General features: G+C 42.6%; 1 protein-coding gene across 2 annotated transcripts in view; it reads left to right on the top strand.

The window, feature by feature from the left end:
• Positions 1–5,207: 5,207 nt before the first annotated feature.
• The window catches only part of LOC130209279 (A disintegrin and metalloproteinase with thrombospondin motifs 2-like), a 135,333-nt gene continuing 118,376 nt past the window's right edge, over positions 5,208–22,164 (top strand). Inside the window, exons 1-2 of one of the 2 annotated variants that reach the window (XM_056438843.1) lie at positions 5,208–5,394; positions 7,059–7,468. In XM_056438843.1, coding sequence (XP_056294818.1) covers positions 5,307–5,394; positions 7,059–7,468 — 498 coding nt within the window. In that variant the 5' untranslated portion in view covers positions 5,208–5,306. Of the gene's footprint in view, positions 5,395–6,701; positions 7,469–22,164 lie in introns of those variants that run through there. The other variant, XM_056438842.1, reaches the window with a different exon arrangement.

Here is a 22,164-nt window from a genome sequence, read left to right as displayed (position 1 = left end):
CCGATGTCTTTGTGTGTGTGTGTGTGTTCTCAAACGGCTCTGTGGAGATCTATGGACTGAGAGCCCAGGTGTGATCTCAATGCTTGGTGAAAGATGACCTCTCACTGTTATACACGTGCGCACACTCTCACACAGACACACACACACACACACACACACACCAACTCTTTCTCTGTCAGTGGAGGCTCGGTGTCTGTGTTTGTATAGTAGAGACCTCGAGGTATTATTGGACATTGTTTACATGTGAATGTGTCCATGCTGGCCTAGATATGTCGACCTCTGTCCATTTTTCTCCTCTTTCTCGTTCTCTCTTGACCTTTGCTCTCCTCTGGTTGCTTTTGCGTGTCTCTCCATCTTTGTCTGACATCTAGTTGTGCTTTTCTTTCTCCTGCTTTTCTCTTGCCTTTCCCTCATCTGCACCCTGTATCAAAGGCCTCTGCAAATGTGTGTGGCATCTCTGCAGCCTGTGATGCAGATCATGAATAGCAAGGTTCAACATTAAAACATAATCTTTCACTCCACTTTACCAACAGAGGGAGATTGAAAGATAATGTACACATTATTTGTAAAGAAGGACAGTTATTTATTTACAATATAGTGTCTGTATAGTGGACCTGATGAAAGTTGCATTCACACTACAAGTCACAGGCAATAAGTAATTTCAATGGAAACTGATGACATCCAGCTATAAACTGACGCCTGACACTCGCTACAGTTGTGATGCACTACAGATCAAAACAGTGACTCACTGACAATGTAGCTGGCCATGCTTGGCCATTTTGTTGATTGTGCCACTTGTAATGTGAACAAATGGGTAGATGCTGTGCACATTAAACCAACTCAGTGATTTATGTTCAGTCTCAGTGCAGAAAGTATGTGCGATGTTCATATATGGCAGTGAAAAGTAAAGGTGTGGAGGTCAGGGTCAAGGATTAGTTGGAGTTTGCCTTCAACGCTGAGTTCATATTGTGTCTCAGACTATCGTTATGAACACATTTTGTTCTTTTTCTATTCTTAAAGTTATTTTATGTGTCTAACCACAACCGCATTTTTTAGCTGCCATGCACAGATTTTACGAGAAAAATTAAGTAAATGTTGAATAGAAACAAAATCACAAACAAAAGGTATTTTTGGTGTTGCTAAATAGAAATTAATATGCAGGACATACGGAAGGAGGAGTTTCTGTTTCAAAACTGTTTTACATAGACATTTAAACAACATTTAACTGATCTGTGTTGAAAGAATTGAAAGAAATAGGGCGATTGCCTTCAGAAAGGCTTCACTCCTACTACGTTGCTACAGTTCCCAAGTAGTGCATAGTCAGATAATGTATGATTCAAGAAAGGGAGGTGGAAATGTATTCAGTATGCTCTCCAGAGCTTCCTTCAAAAGTTCAGTGATGATGTGGAAATTGAGGAATCCCTGGAGTTTCACTCAACCTGTAGTTCATGAAACCACTCTTAATTAGGGGATGTGGCCATAACAGAATGTAAGAGAAAGTGTTGATGCCACAAGGTAAAGCAGTTGCATGCACATGGACAGACCAAACCGTCTGTGATATAGGTTTCTGAAACGGTTTAAAGTATTTTAGTTAAAATGTACTGCTTTCTGCGATATTGACTGAAACCGGGAAACCTCCAATGGTCAATGGTGTTGTGGCTGAAAGAGGTGAGCTATCAACCACTTTGACTGAATGTAACCTTTCTATTTCACATCTCACATTCCAGTGAGCCAGCATGCACAATACAAGGGCCTTGGCCCACCTAAACAAAACATATCAATAATAAATGCTTTTATTTACCAGTCCAATTAATTTCCACCTAAGCGTGGTGGTGGGGTTTGTGTGCCCCAGTGACCCTGGGAGCTGTCTTTTTGGGGACAATAGCTCCCGATTGGGTCTCCAAAGGCAAAGTCCCAGGGTGTAGACCAAGAGTAATTCACTGACTGAATCTGAGGGGTGCATTGTTGTTTCACTTCTGTGCTAAGCATGAATAGGCCATAATACACACCATGTTCGATCATAGGGTGGCTTATAAGTGGACTTAGTACCAGAGCACTAGGCAAAAGATCGCTGATCAACTTTGTGGTTGTATCATTAAATATGCAGCTGTATGTCTTGGAGACTTTGGTGAAGAGAGGAACAGAGCTATCCACTGATCACCAGTTTTGGATCAGTTGGCTGGAGAGGCTGCTGGACAGACCTGGTCAACCAAAATGTGTAGTGAGGGTGAACTTGAAACCTACCGGAGGACCTGAGTGTGCCAAGTTCAAAGCCTCCATTGTGGAATCGGCTGTGAGGAGCTGTAGTCAAAAGATCCTCAGTGTCTGTCTTGGCGGCAATCTAATAACTACCTGGTGGCCATCCAGTTGAATGAGACCTTTCGAACTCTGCAAGTAACAGGTACCATTCTAATTGGAGGGCCTTCAGTTACAGTACTACTGGGGTAGTTTGGGTATACTGTGGAAAAGGACTTTCGGTTGACCTTAAGGAAGTTTTCGCAAACCGTGAGATGACTGACAAAGCGAAAGCTGAGTAATCCCTGGCAGAGGTTGCAGAGGAACTCACAAAGCTGAAAAAATGTTGCACTCTGGAAAACCGGTAAAAGAGGTCACTTCACGTTAATTGTAATTGTTAATATTTGTATAATTTGTTAAATGTCAAGAGTGGATTAGATTGCATGAGAAGTTAGTTTAAGGCTATTGTTGTCTAAACTCATATGCAAAATAAATAAAAAATGTCTTTAGCTTTATAAAACAGATGACAGCATAGTGGCAGATTGGAAACAGGAGGGGGGGGGGGATGGGGGGTTATGAAATGCTACAAAGGTTTAAGGTTTAAGGTTTAAGGTTTTTTATTTGCCATCTGTGCCTAGACCAGCAGTCCAGACACATCGGAATTATTTTTGCAGGGTTCTCCGAGTCAAGAGGTACAAAACAACACACTATAATAACAGTAACAGTAACAATAATAGAAATATGAAACATATCTAAAAAAAAAAAAACACCGTACAAAAAACACTGTACACAGTGTGGTAATGTGTATGTATGCAATATTTACAGTATAAAAAAAAACAGTAATAAGTATGTAAGTAGGCTAGTGCTGTACCTGGCTTGTAAAAGGAAAGAAGGAGGGGGAGGGGACAGTGATATGGGGATATTGCACATGTTCAGATGTTGGGGGAAGGTTGTGTGGTTGTGTGGTTGTGTGGTCCCAAGACCTGAATCGAACCAGGACTTTGTAGTTATATGACATGCCCTGTAACTGTCCGACTGTTAAGGTGCTGCTTCCTGTTAGGTCGTTATCATTATTACCACAGGAAGGTGTATACACTATATATAGGACACAAAACACCACCGAATAGTTGCAAAGGACCATAATGTATTCAAAAGGTTTTCAATGAAGTTCAGACTACGGGATGGTTGGCTTATTGTATGCTAATAAAAAAATTAAATCACATTAATAATAAAAAAATAACAAGCCCAATTACTGACATTTATGTTACAACAGGGAAACATGACATTTGCAGAAGCGAATGGCCACCAAGACAATTAACAGTTATTTTGTAAAATCACACTTTTAATTTGGCTATAGCTTCACATTAATATTTCGGTGACATTTAAAACACTCTGCCTTAGGGTTGCAACCAATGCTTAACTAACTAAACTTTGCAAAAAGGTGTTTGAAGAGATTCTTGATTATTAACATTTAACAATACTTTTCTCTTTAGCGATTAAATCGTCAACAATGTATTTGATAATAACTAAACTAAATTTGTTGACTATTTATCAGACAAAATAATCTATTTGACAATGTTACTTTGAGCTATATGATCTCTCTAATACTCATCACCTAAATGATTAATTGATGAATCAAATTAAATTATCTATTTGATGAATCAATAATGGAAATAGCTGTTGTCATATTGTGGGTTTATACCAAAATGATTTGCAGTATTTTATTTAGTATGATATACAGTATAAGAAATACAATTTACCTAACGTTGCAGGAGCAATATATACTAAAAAGACTATTTTAAACTAACTGGAATCGGACCTCCTGCACTCTTTGGAGTCATAGACGAGTGGTCTCATTGTTTATGTGGTTAGTCATTATTTAGCATTTTAAGATTATTTTTCGATAATTATTTTTCTTTTCTCTGTCCGTTTCTGTATATAGTGTAGCCTACCTGCACGGAGACTCGATAGTGCTTCTTTGGATCTCTGTTTGCTTGTTTTTTTTGCCTTAACAGTCTGGGCACAAGTCAATTCAACACCAAATAATATAAATAATAGCAGAGCTTTTTCAAATTAGGACTGACCTTAATACCTGGATTTGGTAATATCCAAAGACTATTTGTTTGTGTTTTGTGCTGTCTTTGTTATTCAATTAATATTATATTATTTTAAAAAGAAAAAAAGAAACAGAGAACAGAGAACATTTCTGGAAATGTAATTGTTCTTCTTCTTATCTGTAGTTCCCCTTGTGTTGCTCATCGATGTTTGAAACAATATAAGATTAGTGGTCAAGACGGGTAAATGATGTGTTAAATGAGGGCAAGCAGGTTAGGGCTATACGACTTTTCCTGTCAGTAAATTGGACCCTTGGGCCCTGAACAACCGAGTGCATTTCCGCCAACGAGCCACGCGGGGCGCTGCTGCTCATCCAACCGGGGACGCTTGACGGGATATTCAAAGTTTATGCAAGGCTTGCAGCACACCCGGGACCGGCGGAGGGGAGAGTTGAACAGTAGTTTTCATCCCAGAAAGAGCGTCCAAGTTGGAAACATAAATGACCCTTTGGCTCTGCGCATGCTGGAGGTGTGAGAGAGCACCGTGCCTTTTAATTTCACTGCATGCATTCTTGTTGTACGCGGGCCTGTCAGTCAGTCTGCAGCACGGCCAGCGCTCCCTGAAGTACCCGCTCATCACACACAGCGGAGACACACCGGGAGTGGACGTGTGCGTGTGTGTGTCGGGAAGTTGTCAGAGCACCAAGTAAAAAAAAAAAAGTAAGGAAGCACACACAATGTGAGAGGAGTTGAGAGAAAGGAGAGACATAGAGAAGGAAAGAGAGGAGGAGAGTTGTGTGTGAGTGGGAGAGAGCGAGAGAGAGACCACGGCAGAAAAGAGGAGAGAGAGAGAGAGAGAGAGGGGAGGAGAGCTCCGTCTCTCACGGTGCACTTGGCAGTCTAGTTGCGGGCTGCTGTGCTGTTGCTGTCGTGGCGTGGCTGGTCGCGCCAGGCGGGGAACTTCACCACACTGGAGCCCGGAGTCCCACTCTCTCACCTGCGCAGTTCGGAGCTGCCATGGGTCTCTCGCCTGGATTTACTGTCCTAATTATTTTACCGGCCTTTCTGCTGCACACCAGCGGCCTTTACATCGCCAGTAGCGTTGGTACGTACAGAAGGGTTAAACGTGGTCAGTGTTGATGTTGTTCTATCTGCTGATCTCTCATCAGCAGGGCTGCACGGGGCTCTCCGTGCGCTCACTGGAAGTCTGGAGCTCAACGTAGCGGCACAACATTGTTTCTCGTGCTTGTGTTTCATTTGTCACATGCTTTTTGCTGTTTTAGCAAAACAAACATTCTAGGATGCGTTTGTAACTTCTGTGCGTCTTGCTGTGGTGTGTTCAGGGTCTTTCTCTGGAGGTCTCCGCCGTGCAAGTGCAGTGTTGGGATTTCGTGCGTTCTTCAATCCAGGGGGATCATGTTATCTGAGGTGTAAAGGGGCATCAGATGCTCCGGTTTACTGTCGGATTTTGCAGGAAAGTAGTCTTACATTATCTGATTCTGCCGCTGTCGCATCTATCGATCTGTCACAGGACGCTGGAGTCGGATGTCAGCCTATTGATCACACTATTATCAAATCATCCCTCTAACATGTGAGCTAAAGAAACAGTTGTGTTAGATTCAATCATTCAGCCGACTTCATAAATTCGACATGAAAGATGGATATTAATAGTATTACTACAACTACTACTACTATACTACTACTACTACTACTATTACTACTACTACTACTAGGCCTATGACTAATATTACTACTAATACTAATACAAATCACATGCACATGAGGATCATATTTAGGTGATGTCCTTACTGTCTCTGACTGATGCATTGACACCTAATATGGCCTTGGCTGTGTGTGTGTGTGCGTGTGTGTATGTTTGTGTGTGTGTGTGTGTGTGTGTGTGTGTGGGTGTGGTGGGTCGCCTTTAGAATGCACCTGTGTTACTGCATGACATTTTCCTTAATCCAATACAGTGTGCATTAACTGTCTTTAGAAGTCAATAATGATAGTGAATTAATGTATGCAATGTCCATGCAGTTACGATAGTCATGATAATTAATGATCAAAGGATAAATGGCTGCAAAGTTCATTCAAATTAATTAAAGAGGCGCTAGATTTTGTTTTCCTTAGCTTATTCAGTCGGTATTGAGGTTATATAAATCACTTTCCTCAGATCGAGCAAGTGAGAAAACCGAGTGAGAAAGTCGCAATTAGCACCTTAATCTTGCACTGGCTTTCCTGTTGATGGTAGAAGGGCACAGGAGGTGTCAGGCGCAGCGCGCTCTGCTGAGGCTGCCGTTTCCAAACACCGGGGTCGCCTCTGAGTGGGTCTATGCTGTGTGTGTGTGTGTGTGTGTGTGTGTGTGTGCGTGTGTGTGTTTCTGTGTGTGTGCGCGTGTGCGTGCGTGCGTATGTGTTTGATAGGTTTGTATTTGTTTTCTTTATTATTGTCATGCAGACTAAATAATATAAAATCCCATGACTGACATTTTCGTAATCCCTTATATTTTTCCTCCTACCTCTTTTCCATCCTCCTATATTCAACCTCTGCCGCGGACATTTTTACCACAGTTTATCCCACATACTTCTCCCATGATGTCTCCTTCTAACCCTGCTGTGGATTCTTTTTCTCATATTAAATGTGCATTGTTCTTTCTGAACTCATGTTCCCATTTGCACCAGATAAACTGTCTTTTCACTCTCACCTGCCACTGCCTCATGCTGTCTCTCTTGTCTCTCCCTCCCCTGGCACTCCTGTCTTTCCCCCAGACTCCCTGCAGCATGTCCTGGGGGAGCATGGACTGGTGAGGCCGATCAGTGTGGACGCAGAGGGCCGCTTCCTGTCACACGCCGTCTCGGCTAGCCACATGGCAGGAGGGCAGTCCCGTAGGCGCCGGAGGAGGGAGGTAGGAGTAGGCAATGATGAGTGGGAAGGACCAAAAGGAGAGCCTTTGGCCATTCGGCAAAGGCTTTACTACAACGTCACCATCTTCGGCCGGGAATTCCACCTGCGTCTGCACCGCAATGCCAGACTGGTGGCCCCCGGAGCCAAGATGGAGTGGCACGATGACAGCGACAGCACCCGGCACTCTGAGCCACTGCACGATGAATGCTTGTATGTGGGGGACATCAAAGACACACCAGGAGCCTCTGTGGCTATCAGCAACTGTGACGGCCTGGTGAGTGGACAACCGGTGTTACCTTTTATCTGTCTGATGCTGCGGTGTTCATCGAGCTCACTGTAAAGGTTCCTGTGAACAAAATGACATGAGGACATAGGAGATAGGAATAGACCCTTGAATAGGTATTTTTCCCTGTGAGTGTTTCTGAATGATAGTTACAAAGTTGTCTTTGGGTCAAACCTATGATTTACATTTATTTTCTCCTCGATGTCCTTCAAACTGGTTGTTCCATGTTTTCATCTCTCTGTCCTCTGCCCCTTTCAGTTTGCTCAAAGGGGTGAAGGGTGTATTAATTAAAGGAATACACTGATGTTTCACTGATAACCTTGGTATTCATGTCTATATCTTAGCACAATGTTTTAAGAATGACATTTAGATGACTTGTTTTGGATGCTGTAGGACCGGACACATAGCAGACACTTCAAAAGCATTTTGAATTCAAGCTGTCATCATCAAATACTTTGTTGACACAACAGTTGGTAAAAGAGCTTGAATTGTAAATGCTTTTAATAGAGCGGAAGATGAATTGAGGAAAAGGAACAGAAATGGCAAAAAGGTGGTGAATGGATTTCGTCAAGGGAGAGAAGTGAGATATAGGCCGTGTGAAGAATGTTCACAGGAACTGCTAAGATGAGAGGATGCAGAAAGATGGAGACCAGTGACCGAGGAAGACGTGGAAGGACAAGTGTGAAAGATAAGTCTCGCGGCAGTGGAAGAAAGGCAAATAAATAAGAGTAAAAATTGGACAAGGATGCGGATAGGGAATAATGGGATTGGTGGTGGTGTTCCCTTCGTTAGGAAAAGTGTTCATTAGTCAGCCGCATCAGCCCGCCACTGGAGCTGAGTAGCAGCGACTGGATCCGTTTAGGGTGGAGGACACAGGGGACAGAGCAAGCAGCTGAGAGAGCAGGCAGGGAGCCAGGACAGCACCGGCCTGACATGCCCACTTAGCCTGACACAAGCAACAGCAGCAGCAACTCACTGCTGCCGCTGGCTCTCGCTCCGGCCCGCCACTCCAGGGCCTTTTGGTAATTCCTAGGAAAGGTTCCTGTCAAAGTGTAGTTGGTTATAGATAACAGATTACCAGTGTGGTTGACTGCACTGTCATGCATGACAGGATTTTGAAGGATGGGTTCACATGTTTTTAAGTCTTTCTTACATAAAATAATACTGATATGCCTGTTTGTTTGATCACTCTAGTAATTTATCTTGTCCACATTGGTGCTTCTTGTTGTGACTCCAATTTAAAAGGTCGGGCACAAAATCAACAGTCCTCTTGATCTGCAGAATTGCATTCTTAAAAGTACCCTCTCAAGTTTGTGTCCACTAGTGGTGCTATGGAGCAATGTTTTAACGAGCTTTCCCTCCTTTTGTTGGCAGCATACACCTGCACAAGTATGGACATGTATGCACTCGAGCATGCGGGTGACGCAATACGCAATTCCATTTATCAATTAGTGATGGTAATTTAGCAATGTGCCCACAAAGGTCAGCAAGAAGGATACTGCAAGTTTTATGATGGAGGAAAAACATTCAACACAGTTATCAGGCATCAAGGATTCACATTATACATGTTGGTGACACATACTGACTGTAAATGTAACTGAACGTTGTAAAGTGCAAGCTAAGATGTGGCTTTGACAACTAAAGTTTGATGAATCAAGAGAGTGTCTTCCAAAGTTATGGTCTTTTTTGTACAAAATGATTTCTTTTTTAATGCCACTCCACTGCAGCGTAGCAAAAAAATGTTGATTGAAGAAACAAAGAGAATTTTATTCTAAAAATAATGTAATATATGAAAGTATTCACTTTGTTTGCCAGTATGAGACTGCTGAAGTCTCATACTGGCTTCAGTTACATTTCTAATTTTGCACAGAATAAGGACCGTGGATTTAGTTCCCCATCACTTCCATTAGAGTTGCATTAGAAAAGCATCTCTTCAGGGCCAGAATGGACCGGAGGAATTATATGATTGTTGTTTCAAGACGGGTGTAAAAACAATATAAAGCGACAGTGTTTTTTTAGGCTGTTTTCAAAATGTTATCTTGAAACTTCTGTGGAGTAAAACAATATTGTTCAGTATTATTAATATGAGCACTGTTATATCCACACTAAATAGTAAAAACCCCAAAAAGGAAAACTCCTATAATTATCACTCTAGCGCTGTCCACTTATATTTAATTTGTTTCTCCTCACCCCTGAAGAACTCTTGTCATTACTAATCAATTCTTACAACCTCTTCAAACTTGCCAAGAAATACAGCCACACTCTGTGGGGCCCTGCCTCAGCTCTGCTCACATCTGCCTTTTCAAACCCAGCTCTGCCCTGCTGTGCCCACTTCCTCAGTGACCCAGCCACCTGGTTAGAGCATCTTGTGCCCCGCGTTACCATTCACAGCCAAGAACCTCTTGCTGGCTGTGATCCAGGGTGTGTGATGGCAGCAAGGAGGGAGAGAGCCAAGACAGGGGCCAATAAGGTTCAAACCAAAATACAAGAACATTATAATAAAGAGGCAAAAGACGGGAAATGAAGAGGGCAAAGGTTATATATTTCAAGAAGTAACAAATGACCAGAATAAATAAGAGAGCATGAGAGAGCACAGGGAAAAAAGGAAAATCTTTGAACGGACGAATGACCTTTGGAGGGAATTGGATTTCTGTGAACAGAAGCTGTGATCAGCTGGTTAGTTCTTTGAGAGGAGGCAGCACTCTGTACAGCATGAGAACCGGGGAGTGTGCAGGGCCAAATTAAATTAAACTGCAGGTGAGACTGTGTTTCTGTGTGTTTGTTTGTGTCTGCAAAGTGCAGAATGGGGAACTGCATGAATGAAACAGAATAAAAATGACTAAGCTGAGGAGGTTTCTACTTCAAGCATGAATGTTGGTGTGTGCAGTGTCTGGGAACACCTGCATTTGTACGTATGAATTAAGGTTGAATAATTCCTTGTGGCTTTGAAATAATTTCCATCTGCTAATAATGACAAGACATGGGACAGAAGGCTGAATTCCATTTAGCTACTTTGGTTTCAGGCTCATGTAGAACAGAGCCATTGTTGATATTATTAGTAACACTTTTTTTCTCTATGACAATCACAAAATATCTGCGGTGAAAATGCCAAGTTATTGGTTTACCTGTTTGCCTTTAAAACAGTGATCTGCAAATAATCAGTAAAATGTCGGTAGTCATTCTTTAGTCCTTATCGGATACGCATCATACAACAATTCCAAATGATATAGGACCATTGCAGAGAGATTAGTATTCAATAGTTGGGGTTGGGAATGCTGGCGGAAAACAGTTCCAGGATGCTTTGGAGTAACATTAAGGCCACTTGTTGATCTGCACGGAACATTTTAATTCCAACGAAATTCTGTTTTGCAGTTGAACTTAGGTAAGCATCCATTTTAGCATGACTGGTAATAGGAGGAAACGCCTTTAGGTTAAACCTGTTTTATTTGTGGAATGCTGCAGGATCTATGACAATTTAAATTTGGAGGTGGTGGTTTAGTAACTTTTGTGCGTCATCTCGGACACACAAATGCTAAAAATTACGGAAACCTGGAGAAATGTTTCTTCGTAAAGAAAAGAAAGTGTTTATCGCAGCAAAAAAAATCACATATAAAGATCTCAATTCCTTAACTCTAATTCCATGTGTGCATGTGTGTATGCATGTGTGCATGTGCGTATGTCTGTGTGCATGTATGTATGTATGTATGTTTGAGCCACTGGCCACACTTGTGGTCTTTCCTTCAACCTCACCTACAGTATTTGTTCAGAGATGTGGAGGCTGTGTTCGCCTTTTCCTTTTCTAGAAGTGGCATAGTGATGGGAGTTACACAATTATGTCTATGTAATTTCTCAATGCCAAATAATGATGTCATTGTGATGTGCTAAAGCAGTTAACTGGGGACTTTTACACTGTACAGAGTGTCAGAGAGCAACACTGTCAAACTCTCAGCTAGAGACTTGTTAATTTTCACTTTGAAAGTTCATTAATTTTCATAAAATAATTTGATTTTGATGAAAGTTGGTACTTCTGTGGTTTATGAGCCTTCTTTACTAGAGTATAGTCAGAGCATGTCCTCAACACAGCATTCATGTTGTAACAAGGTGAAGAGGTCTTATCCTTTTACAGAGATTCTGTTCGTAGCGATTAGTATTATATGTAACCTATTCTATACTCTTAATGCTCAGCACCAATGGGATCCAGCTTAAGGTAAACAACAACAACATCCAGGCTATGTAAAAGTATAGATACACAGAGGGAGTCAAATACACAAAAGTCACTAAAAGTGTTAGATTTCCTCATCTTCCATCAGGATGTAAGTATCTTTTATTCAAACCATGTACAGATACCCATGCTGTGAAGTAAAACGTTTTATGTCGACAGATAATGTTGAAATAATCCCGGCAACTGAAACAAATTATCGTGATTAATAAGCATAATTGAATTGATTATGATTATGAGACAACTACTTTACATGTTGCACTAAATTGAGAAACACACACACACACTCTCTCTCGTAACACTGCAGATATCAATCTCCAGTGTGCGGCTTCCTGTCTTCCAGATGGGCCACAGCTCCTCAGATAATCAGTGAGTTCTGACAAATGGGGTGGTGGTGGTGGGGGGGGGGGGGGTTCAGTGTAAGGTTACCGTGGGAACAGAGGGTCACACAGGCTAAACATAAAATCCAGCTGGGTGAGAAGTGACCCTCATGTTTTAGAGGTTTTAATAGAGGAAGTACGTTCGTTGCCTGTCATTTTGGAGGTTGCTCCTAAAATCCAGGTGGGTGCACACCTGGATGAGGAGACATGTGCTTCCACAGCGGTGATGAACATTGTACACTGTGGCAGCGGGGGGTGTTTAGGCTCTGCTGCAGAGTGGGTGGAGCGGGGGTGTGGTTCAGGGAACGGTGTCTGATTGTCATGGTATTAAAAGAGTCAGGAAGATGACAGAGAAAGAGAGAGAGAAAAAGAATGTGGCAGACAGCTTTTTACTCCCCAACACCCACAGATTCAGAGCGCTGGCAAAAAAAAGAAAGAGCCAGCAAGAGACAGGGTTCCTAGTGAGCAGTCTTTGTCTGTTTTTAGCAGTAGATCTGCTCCCTCGCGTTGATCCGACAAGTGGTGATGAGGGTTGAGGGTATTGCCCGCTGTCTATGCAGAAGTTTCGAGCCTCGAAGTTACAAGTTTCTATGTTTCGCTAACGAGAGGATATTTAATGTCTGTAATTTGCATAGTATGCCCATCATCATTTGTTGGGAGATAATTAGCACTGATCCTGTGCAGGTGTTGCCCTTTGTATATTCTGATTTGCCATATTTATGTTTGGCTGTGTGCTTCAGTGTGTTCATGTGTTCATTAGCGCACAGCAGGAATGCTGGAAGGCGGCCGTGTTATTTTGGTGCTTTCATTGAAAAGACTCAACATCAACAGCAAGGAGAAATGCCAACGCATTGACAGGTGTTTTATTTATTTATTCACTGTGGACGGATGCATGGAGATGGCACATTGTTTTTTAATACTATAAAAAACCTTATTTATTGTTTCAATGCTAATTCCACAGATACAATACAGATATCGGACATCAGGCCAAAGCTTTGGGTATCCGTGGTAATGGAGCCAAGTATATACTCTATATACTGGAATTTTAGTTCCTGTTTCAGTTTTAAACAATTTGTTTCTGCATTATAATGGTTTACAAATTTAATTTGAATTCCTGTTAATTTTAAAGATTTTTTTAGTTGCTGGTGTATAACTAATAATTGTAATAATTACATAGTTTTATTAATTTAAGAAAGTAATGTTTAAATTAGGCCTGATGTTGCCTTAGACATGAACAAATAATCCCTGCCACTTCCACACAGTGAGGTTCACAGTTTATTAACTAAATCCAAGGATCATATCGGCACTCTGTATCAGATTGCTGCATCTCTTATTTTATTTTATTTAATGACATTTTGACATAACATGACTATAATCAAAACTATTGTAATGTTGCTGACATTACAAAGCCACAAAACACACGCGTAGTCTGGATGTACACACACACAGTTCTGAGCCAGCAGAAGGCTTAACCAATCAATTCAATTCAGTTTATTTTGTATAGCCCAATATCACAAATTACAAATCTGTCTCAGAGGGCTTTACAGTCTGTACACATACGACATCCCTGTCCCAGGACCTCACATCGGATCAGGAAAAACTCCCATGTAATAGAAGAAAACCCTTTCACAGGTAAAAAAGGGAAGAAACCTTCAGGAGAGCAACAGAGGAGGATCCCCCTCCCCGGATGGACAGAAGCAATCATGTGAGTGTGTGTTAATAAAGGGGCGGGCCGATCATAATTATAGCCGCAGAATTACACTAAATGCCAGCGACACAGACACTTGCGCCAGCCGTGACCCTGGAATACACTCAGTCATTACCTCTGCATTAAGAGTCAATAGAAAAGGCAGCCCTGGGCTGAGCCAACCCATCCATCCAGCCAGGCAGCCCGACAGTTTACCTTGGTCAGGCGTGGCAGCTCACTGGGCCCTACAGTGTGTTATTCCACCCCGGGTCACACGATAAGCAGCTCTCAACTCTAATCAGCTCAAATTGAAATGATGACATCAATTACAGCACGGTGCACAGCTGTTATTGACCCCAGCCCTTACCGGCTGTGTAGAGTAGGCTGTGTGGAGAGGGGGGGGAAAAGCGGAAAGCTGATGGTTGAGGAAGCGCCTGCAGGAACCGCATGGCTGGAGGGAGGGCCGGGTGTCGAGAGGCCAGACTGCTGAGGCATGGTATGAATGGAGAGACGGACAGCAAGAGAGAGAAACATGTACTCTGTATCTGATTGCAGGTTCCACCCTGCAGCGTAACTCCACTCAAACACACAATTACTCAATCTAGAGCTATTATCAGACAGAGAGAGAAATAGAGGAAGCGGGGGAGAGGGGAGGGAGTGAGAGACTCAGACAGAGCACAAGCTCATTCTGAGGAACACTATACTGAGCAAAAGAGTGCTTTTACCAGAGCTGTGATTACTGCCGCTCATACGGTGCACTTAACCAGCCCCCTTGACTCTCTTTCGTTTCGCTCTCTGTCATTCACAGAGTGCTGGTTTGCTTGAGTGGTTGAAATAACAGGATTCATCTGAAAAAATGGAGCAGTGGAACCCCAGTGATTACAAGGAAACACCTCTGTGATGTCACAGTAACAGCTGGTTGTTTTGATACTAAAATCAGCTCCAGCACGCTTCAATGATGTCGTGGAGACAGAATAATTCACTGTACATGTGATGATGTCATAATACAATACTATGATGTCTGTGATGATTTAATGGTGTTATAGTCGTTGCTCGTTCTTTTAGTGCATATACATGCAGTGTGTTTTGCACAAAAGGTGGTTGAAGTGCAATCAAAGCTCAAATTCACAGTAGTGAATAACTCATTATCTTCTCAGACAGTCACATCACTGACTTCATACAATTCTAACCGCACATCTCTACCTCCATCCCAGTGTTAGAGGTGAGTGCAGATTCACAAAACAGGAAAATGGTCTTGTCTGAGAGATGCAGAGTGGTGAAGCGTGACTATAAGAATAGCAGACTATATGCCTTTTATGTTGAGTTTATGTTTGTGTGTGCAGGCTGTCACATTCTCACCTCCAACTCCAATACAGATGCTTTGTGGCCCTAAGCTTCAAACTATGACCCTCTATGTATCCATTTAGAGGACAGAACGTCACCTTCCACGAAATGCATAGTGTCTTTTCAAAATAAATGTTCATTTTCACTGGAAGTTTACATTTTGTGAACAAAACCACTTTGTTAGGTTTAGGAAAAGAGCGCAGTTGTGACGAGCGACTGTCGTGACAAAACGTCAACGTTAATTCTTACTGTTGTTATCGTTGTTATTGTTTCACACTGGACACAAACAGCAGACTCCTGGACAAGAGTCCTCTGTCCTTCAATTGTCATCTGAACTGTGGAAGGCGAGAGCAGCATTTCATGGTCAGAGCAAAACATTTTGTCCACCATGTCTCGCAGATTTGAAAGAATCAGGGGTGACGATGAGGAGAGCCACAGTGATGTGTCAGTAACCACAACAATGTAAATCACTCCAAAATAGCATATAGTGTGGTGGTGCAAACTATGGATGAACAAAGAATTCTGCTAAGTATATTGTAATAAAAAATAGACCAGATCTTGAATGGAATAGTTTTTTCTTGCCTGCTGGACAGTCATCACCAGCTCGTCAGCCAGCTAATCCCACAGACCGCAGGGCCGTGCAGGAAACTGATCGATGCTAGAGTCACATCAGCAGTTCTCCTGCTAACAGTCCCCGGCAACCGACCCCCGGCTGGACCGGCCGGAGCCTCCTGGGGCCACCGAGTCTTACCTCCCATCCGTCGCATAGACGGATTCATTCAACTTTTCCCTACATAATCCACACAAACATAACATAACATGAGAGAGAGAGAGAGAGAGAGATGAGGAAGCAAGGGAGGCAGGGTAGAAAGTGGCAGTAACACAAAGGGGGAGGGAGGAAGAGCGCGGTGGAATCTTAAAGTGTCCAAACCTGAAGAAGAACAACTGCAGCATCATCACGGTCGCCACCTGCTCAGTCAGAAGGGAGGGAGGAGAGAATCTCGCTGATTAGCATGAAGAAATTCACTTTTTAATGTCTCTTGCTCCCCGCTAAGGTCACTTTCCTGCTTTCAGAAGCGAGTACACTTCTCTAACTGATCATGGATGTTCTATGTTGGCCTGCTCTCACTGCATGAGTGCAAAAATGAAAAAAAGATGTGTGCATTTTTTCTCCAGTCTGATCTAATTAGTTGTATTTGTTCTTCCTTTGCGTTGACTTGTGAAGCTGTCGCATTAGTAATTTCTGTTGGCATGTTCCTTAATGGAACCGAGCCGGTCTGTCGGTCCTCATCTTTGTCTGTCCGCGTACAGTTCCTATGCTTGAAACTCATTTTGCTTGGCGCGTGATGCATCAGGCGGCTAAGCGGCAAGAATCGCACTTCATAACAGAAACTCACACCCTCCTCATCTTACTAAGGCTGCTTGTTTTTGTTTTGTGCAACAGAGAAATAATCACTTTTTCTCTCCGAGTGTTTTATGTTTGGGGGGTTTTGTCAGTGTATGAGGAGCTCAGGAATTGTTAGTCTATCAGCATATGTAATATATTATATAATAATATATTGTATTCTAATAACTGACTCTGGGGGCTGGAGTGGAGCGAGCAGCAGAAACAAAGAAACACATCTAGCGCTTTGATCACTGTGACTGATCGTCCGCCAGAGTGTACAAGGAAAGCTTTGGATACTGCCTCACAATTATGTAAGATGTAATGGAGACTTTGAGATGACCTTTACCATGTATAGCTTTGTGTGCGATTGAGTGACTGAATAGTTGGGCTTCCGTGGTGGGCTGGGGGCCTGACATCAACACTTGCATAAGCAAAAGATTTAGTTAGCAAGTAAGGCTGGGTTATATTTATCATACTATACATCATACCAGTCTTCTCCTGAGTTTAAGATTAACTTTAGATTAAAATTCCCGATTAAGAGATTGGAGAACCTGACCGATAATGACCAATAACTGTGTGATGTGCAGATGAAAGATTATACAAAAAGAGAAATGCATCTTCAATCCTGTCAGTCTAAATCCTTGTAAATCGCACAGTATGAAATGTTTACAGTTTATAGTCAGTCATATTCATCACTTAAAATCCCTAATTTATGACGATTCCAATCAGAATCATGTCTTTTGCATTGAGAGAATCAACAGCATGTGTGGCATATTGCTCGTTCCTCGGGATAGGTCTAGTTATTGGTGAAAATGCAAGAGCTTACATAGAATAGCTATGCTGGTAATTCCTCAGATGGTAAAACATGATGTGGTATTATCCATCTTTGTGGCACCTATCTTTTTGTGTGTGTTGGATACCAGCTTGGACCTGTCTCGTCCACTGCATGGTTAACATGTTTGGAAGTGGCCACATTTGCCACACTTTCTCAGCCCATGTAAATATCTGATACCAAAACAACAGCGTGGTGTGTTAAGCCCACTCCAACCCCACTGTGCCTACTTGTTGAAGGGGGGCTGTCGTCAAACAGACTGATTGCCTGAAACAGTATTAGTATGTTGTCCAGCAATGTAACTTATCAAAAGTTTAAAAATTTCTTATTTTGGAAATTCCTGATCATAATCTGTGTTTTATATGGTTTATACATGGGCCAACTGCATATTGCAAGTATGCAATTCAAAGCATCAACTTGCCTATGCTTTGTGGAAGTGTACTTGAGCCTTAGTAGCTGCTGGCTAATGGCTGCATGTAGCCAGTCCTGACCGCGAGTCTCCCCGGAAAGACGACAGAGAGGCCGAGCTGGGATCAATATAGAAGCATGTTAATGTCAGTTAATTTTGTTCTACTGCTGTTGAGGCCTCCAACACTCGGATGTATCCGTCTATGTTAGGAGCGTGTGGGGTGCCACATGTGTGTGACTTAGCGTGGCAGAAAAGTGCATTAAGGTAATCAGCTATTAAGATAGGAATGAAGGAGGAGATACATGATAAAATAGCTCTGCTGTCAGACGTACTCTATTATTGGCTATGTTTATAGCCATAGACAGAATTGTGCATCCTTGTAACTGCTATCCTCTCTCTCACTCACTCACACACACACACACACACACACACACACACACACACACACACACACACACACACACACACACACACACACACACACACACACACACACACACACACAGCTCCTCTAAGAGTGTGATGATTGACAGCATCACTTGAAACACAAAGAAAAGTGATTTTTTTTTCTCTGAAGCTTATCCTTTGCCTCTCTCTTTCTCACACACTGACACTCAGACACAGACACACGAGGGAGAAGGGACTTATTGTCAGGTTGTGCTCGATCTCCACAGTTCATTTCTAATCCTTTCTCTCCCTTTCTGTATTGTTCCCTACACACACACACACACACACACACCACCACCACCCGGACTGTAGTCTAGCTCTAGGCTGGGATCCACCACACAAGTTCCCATTGTGGCCAAATCAGCGAGACTGGCAACATGGTGAGAGTGGGGGGAGATGTCTGCATGTGAGGAGGCAGACTAGATGAGGAATGAGGAATGAGAGACAATTCAAATGAGACACACTGGAGAAGAGGGACTAATGGAGGAAGAGAGCAGAAGGAAGTGTTCTTTTCTCCTTGCTTTCTGCCCTCCTCTCGTCTCCCGGCAGCAGGGTGCAGGCAGGGCGGGTGTGGCTGCTGCTGACTCTGATGCGATGTGACAGGGCCCTCCTCTCTGTCCTTTTTGCTCCTGTGTGACAGTGTGGTGCCGCAATCTACCTCCGTCTCTTTTCCCTCCTTTGCATCTCTTTAGCTCTCCCCGGTTGCGGGGTAGTTATGTACCCTTCCTCTCAGCCGTCTGTTTGCATGCTATGTGTATGGCCGTATGGAGGTGTGTGTACCTTTGTCTATGCCATCTTTTCAATTTTACCTAATGTTCAAACACAAAAGTGTTTGTGCCAAAGATGACAATAATTAAGGGATAACAGCTGTCCAAGTGCAATTTCTTCAAGAATTAATCAGAAAACTGTCCAAATAAACATTAGGAATGATTATCCATGAAAGAAGACCTCTTGGATTTAGCATGGAATTCTTGACTCTTCAAGTATTGATTCGAGTTGCATATGAGCAGCAAAGTATTTGAGATCACATTTAATCCGAACATTTAGAAAGTTAAGTCTCCTACTACTTAGAGGAAACTCATTTTGGCCGCTTGCATCGGAAATTTTGTAAAATGACTCAACACAATCAGCTCTGAAATTGCCATTTCCTCCAAATGTTTCGTGGGATTCCATATTACTCATATAGTCTTCTTTGTAGAAGTGTTAAAGTCAGGTTGTCCGTTCCTTGGGTTTCCCGCCAAACAGTTGGAAAGCAAAGTAGTCCAAGAATTTCTGCAGATGAAGGCAGCAAAATAAGCACAGTCCTGATTTGTTTTACTGAGCCCCTTATGATCTGTACATGGAGAAAGAAAGCAGAATGGCAAATTGACAACAAATAAATGTTATGTTTGTGGTATAGTTTCCAGTGGCACGTTGCTATTCGTAATACACATTTATTGATATGACAATGAGGTGCTTTTTAACTGTGCACGTGTCATTGCCTCCAAGGTTTCATCAGCAATAGAAGAGTTAAATCAACCCCTGACTAAATAGGACGAGAGGGGGCTCAGATCAGGTTGATGCTTCGTACTTTGTGCCTGATGTTTTTTTTCTTCCTTGCTATCTCTCCTTCCTTCACTGTCCATCCATCTTTATCTCCCTTTTGCCCTCCCCACGTCTCGCTCTCGCTCCCTCCCACTACAGTGTGCAGAGGTCATAGCCCCAGCTGAGCCACAAGCTGTTGTTGCCTCACACTGACTACTCTACCTGCTAATATGATCAGCGAGCCCAGTTTATCACTTTACTCTTAAGCTCTGCGTGGGGAAGATCACACACACACTACTTTCATAAAAGATGGCGTGGGATTGAACACGAGCAACCACACCTGGACCGCCGATCATTATTTTAGACATCCTCAGTTGTATTATGATGATGAAGTGTTAGATGTTAAGCGATCAGCGTTGTGTTGTTTTTGCATTCCTCCTCCACAAATAAAATGGCAGTGGGTTTCAAAATAGAGGTGTGTCTGTGTGTGTGTGTGTGTGTGTGTGTGTGTCTGTGTGTGTGTAGAAGAGGTATTTTTGAGGGTGTCCGTTTGGAAAAATTCGATTTTCATTCACAGATGTAGCATCCAGGCACATTAAGGGCCTCAGATGCTCATAATTTGAATCACTAAGCATGTAAACCAGTCCAGACCGAGTTAAAGGAAGAGGTAAAGGCACTGGCTGAGACACCTGCATGGTGCCGTGGTCAAACCACAGTGCCGCTCTATCTAACATATACTGTCAGATGACTTTCTACGCTTCGAGTCATTTAAAGATAGATAAATGACTTACCAGAGAGGGATTTTAACGTGCTGCCCAAGCAACAAGCGATACCCTGTTTTTTCTGTGAGTGCATGTTGTTGTTCGTTAATTTATAGAGAGTGAGTTTTGTTGTTGGTTCTCTTTTATTTATTTATTTTTTCTTTGCTGGCATTCCTTTTGTGTCTTTCCTGTGTGCCAGAGGATTTTCACTGGATTAAAAATGAACTGGCTATACATGTCACAGCACGGTGTTTATATATGTCAGGGATTTTCATCTAATGAGTGTTATGTCTCTTGATTTTCAGCAGACGTATGACAGCCAGGATCTTTGTTTGCAGAGTGTCGTTTGTTTACTCTCATTTTCTTCTCAAATGCTGCTGGACACTGCTGCTGTTTATTTATTATTTGAAGCAGCTGTTTCTGAAGCTCATCTCTCACTGTCTACAGGAGGAGGGGGTGGGTGAGGCGGGGGTTGAGGGTAATTTGGTTAGGGGAGGTAACTATGAGAGATGACAGAGAGGGAGGCAGGCTTTTTGACACAGCCACTCGCTGGTGCTGTGCTGTGATGTATAATGGCAATACGAGTGAGCTCGCAGAGAGCAGAATGGCCTGCACGAATCACACACACGCACACACACACACACAGCCAATTGAACCTATCCTCCTACCATATGAACTACCAAGCACAAGCCCTTGTGCGTTCTCAGGATGAAGGTATCCGTTTGATCTCAGCGAGAGTATTACATGAAAAAGAATAATGTGCAGGACGTCTCACTGCGAAATTGTATAGAACCGTTTTCCACAAGGAGCTCTCGCCATTTGTGCTCCCTTTTAGAATCTGATAGTTTAAGTGGCTTATGCTGAAGGCCTGGCCGGCAGTGCACAGCTCAAAGCAGGAGCGAAAGGGGGCTGATTTCCTCCCAGACGATGTGATTGTATAAAACGGTGGCTGTTGACTCCGCTTCCAGGCCGCAGTAATTGGGGGCAATAGAGGAGCCTGGTGTTTCCCCTCTCGATGAAATCTCTGCTTAAGCGCAGACAGGGTGTGAATTACAGTGTCTACTGTATTCTTCAGCTCAGCAAGAGGAAGATGCACATGTGTGTCAGTGTGTGTCTCTCCCCCTTCCCCTCTTCTGTGTTTGCTTTTCTGTGAGTGTGTATCTGAGTGTGTGTGTGTGAGTATAGGAGAGGTATTTCTGAGGGTGTTTGTCGGTGCACAAACACACATTTATTTATTTGAAAGTGGTGGGATTCCCTTGCGATTGTCAGTTTGATAGCTTGCCTTTTGTTTTATTTTTTCACTGGTGGTGACTTTTCTCTGAGGAGACTCCGTATAATTGTCTTTTTTCTCTCCATGTGTGACTACATGTGAGTAATGCTGCAGAGGACAGACTTTAGACCTGTCTGCAGATCTGAGGATTAGAGATCTCTGTTTTCAACCTGATATGTTGTATTAACAAAAGCCTGTGGATCGGATATAGGAATAGAGACGCTGTGGAGATGTGTTAACGTTTTAATTGTCACCCACAAATTCATACAGTACAACATAGACTCATGTACGTGCTGATACAACCTCAGGCTACATCCTTAATCCTTCAATCTTGTCACTTGTGTTTGCTTGCGTACGCACAGTTTATTTCAATGTTATTTTACTCTGTTTAATTGAATTGTGATTTCTTACTTATTAAAATGGTATT

This window comes from Pseudoliparis swirei, chromosome 19, assembly GCF_029220125.1.
Source record: "Pseudoliparis swirei isolate HS2019 ecotype Mariana Trench chromosome 19, NWPU_hadal_v1, whole genome shotgun sequence".
NCBI lineage: Eukaryota > Metazoa > Chordata > Actinopteri > Perciformes > Liparidae > Pseudoliparis > Pseudoliparis swirei.
This window is presented reverse-complemented; position numbering and strand designations above follow the sequence as displayed.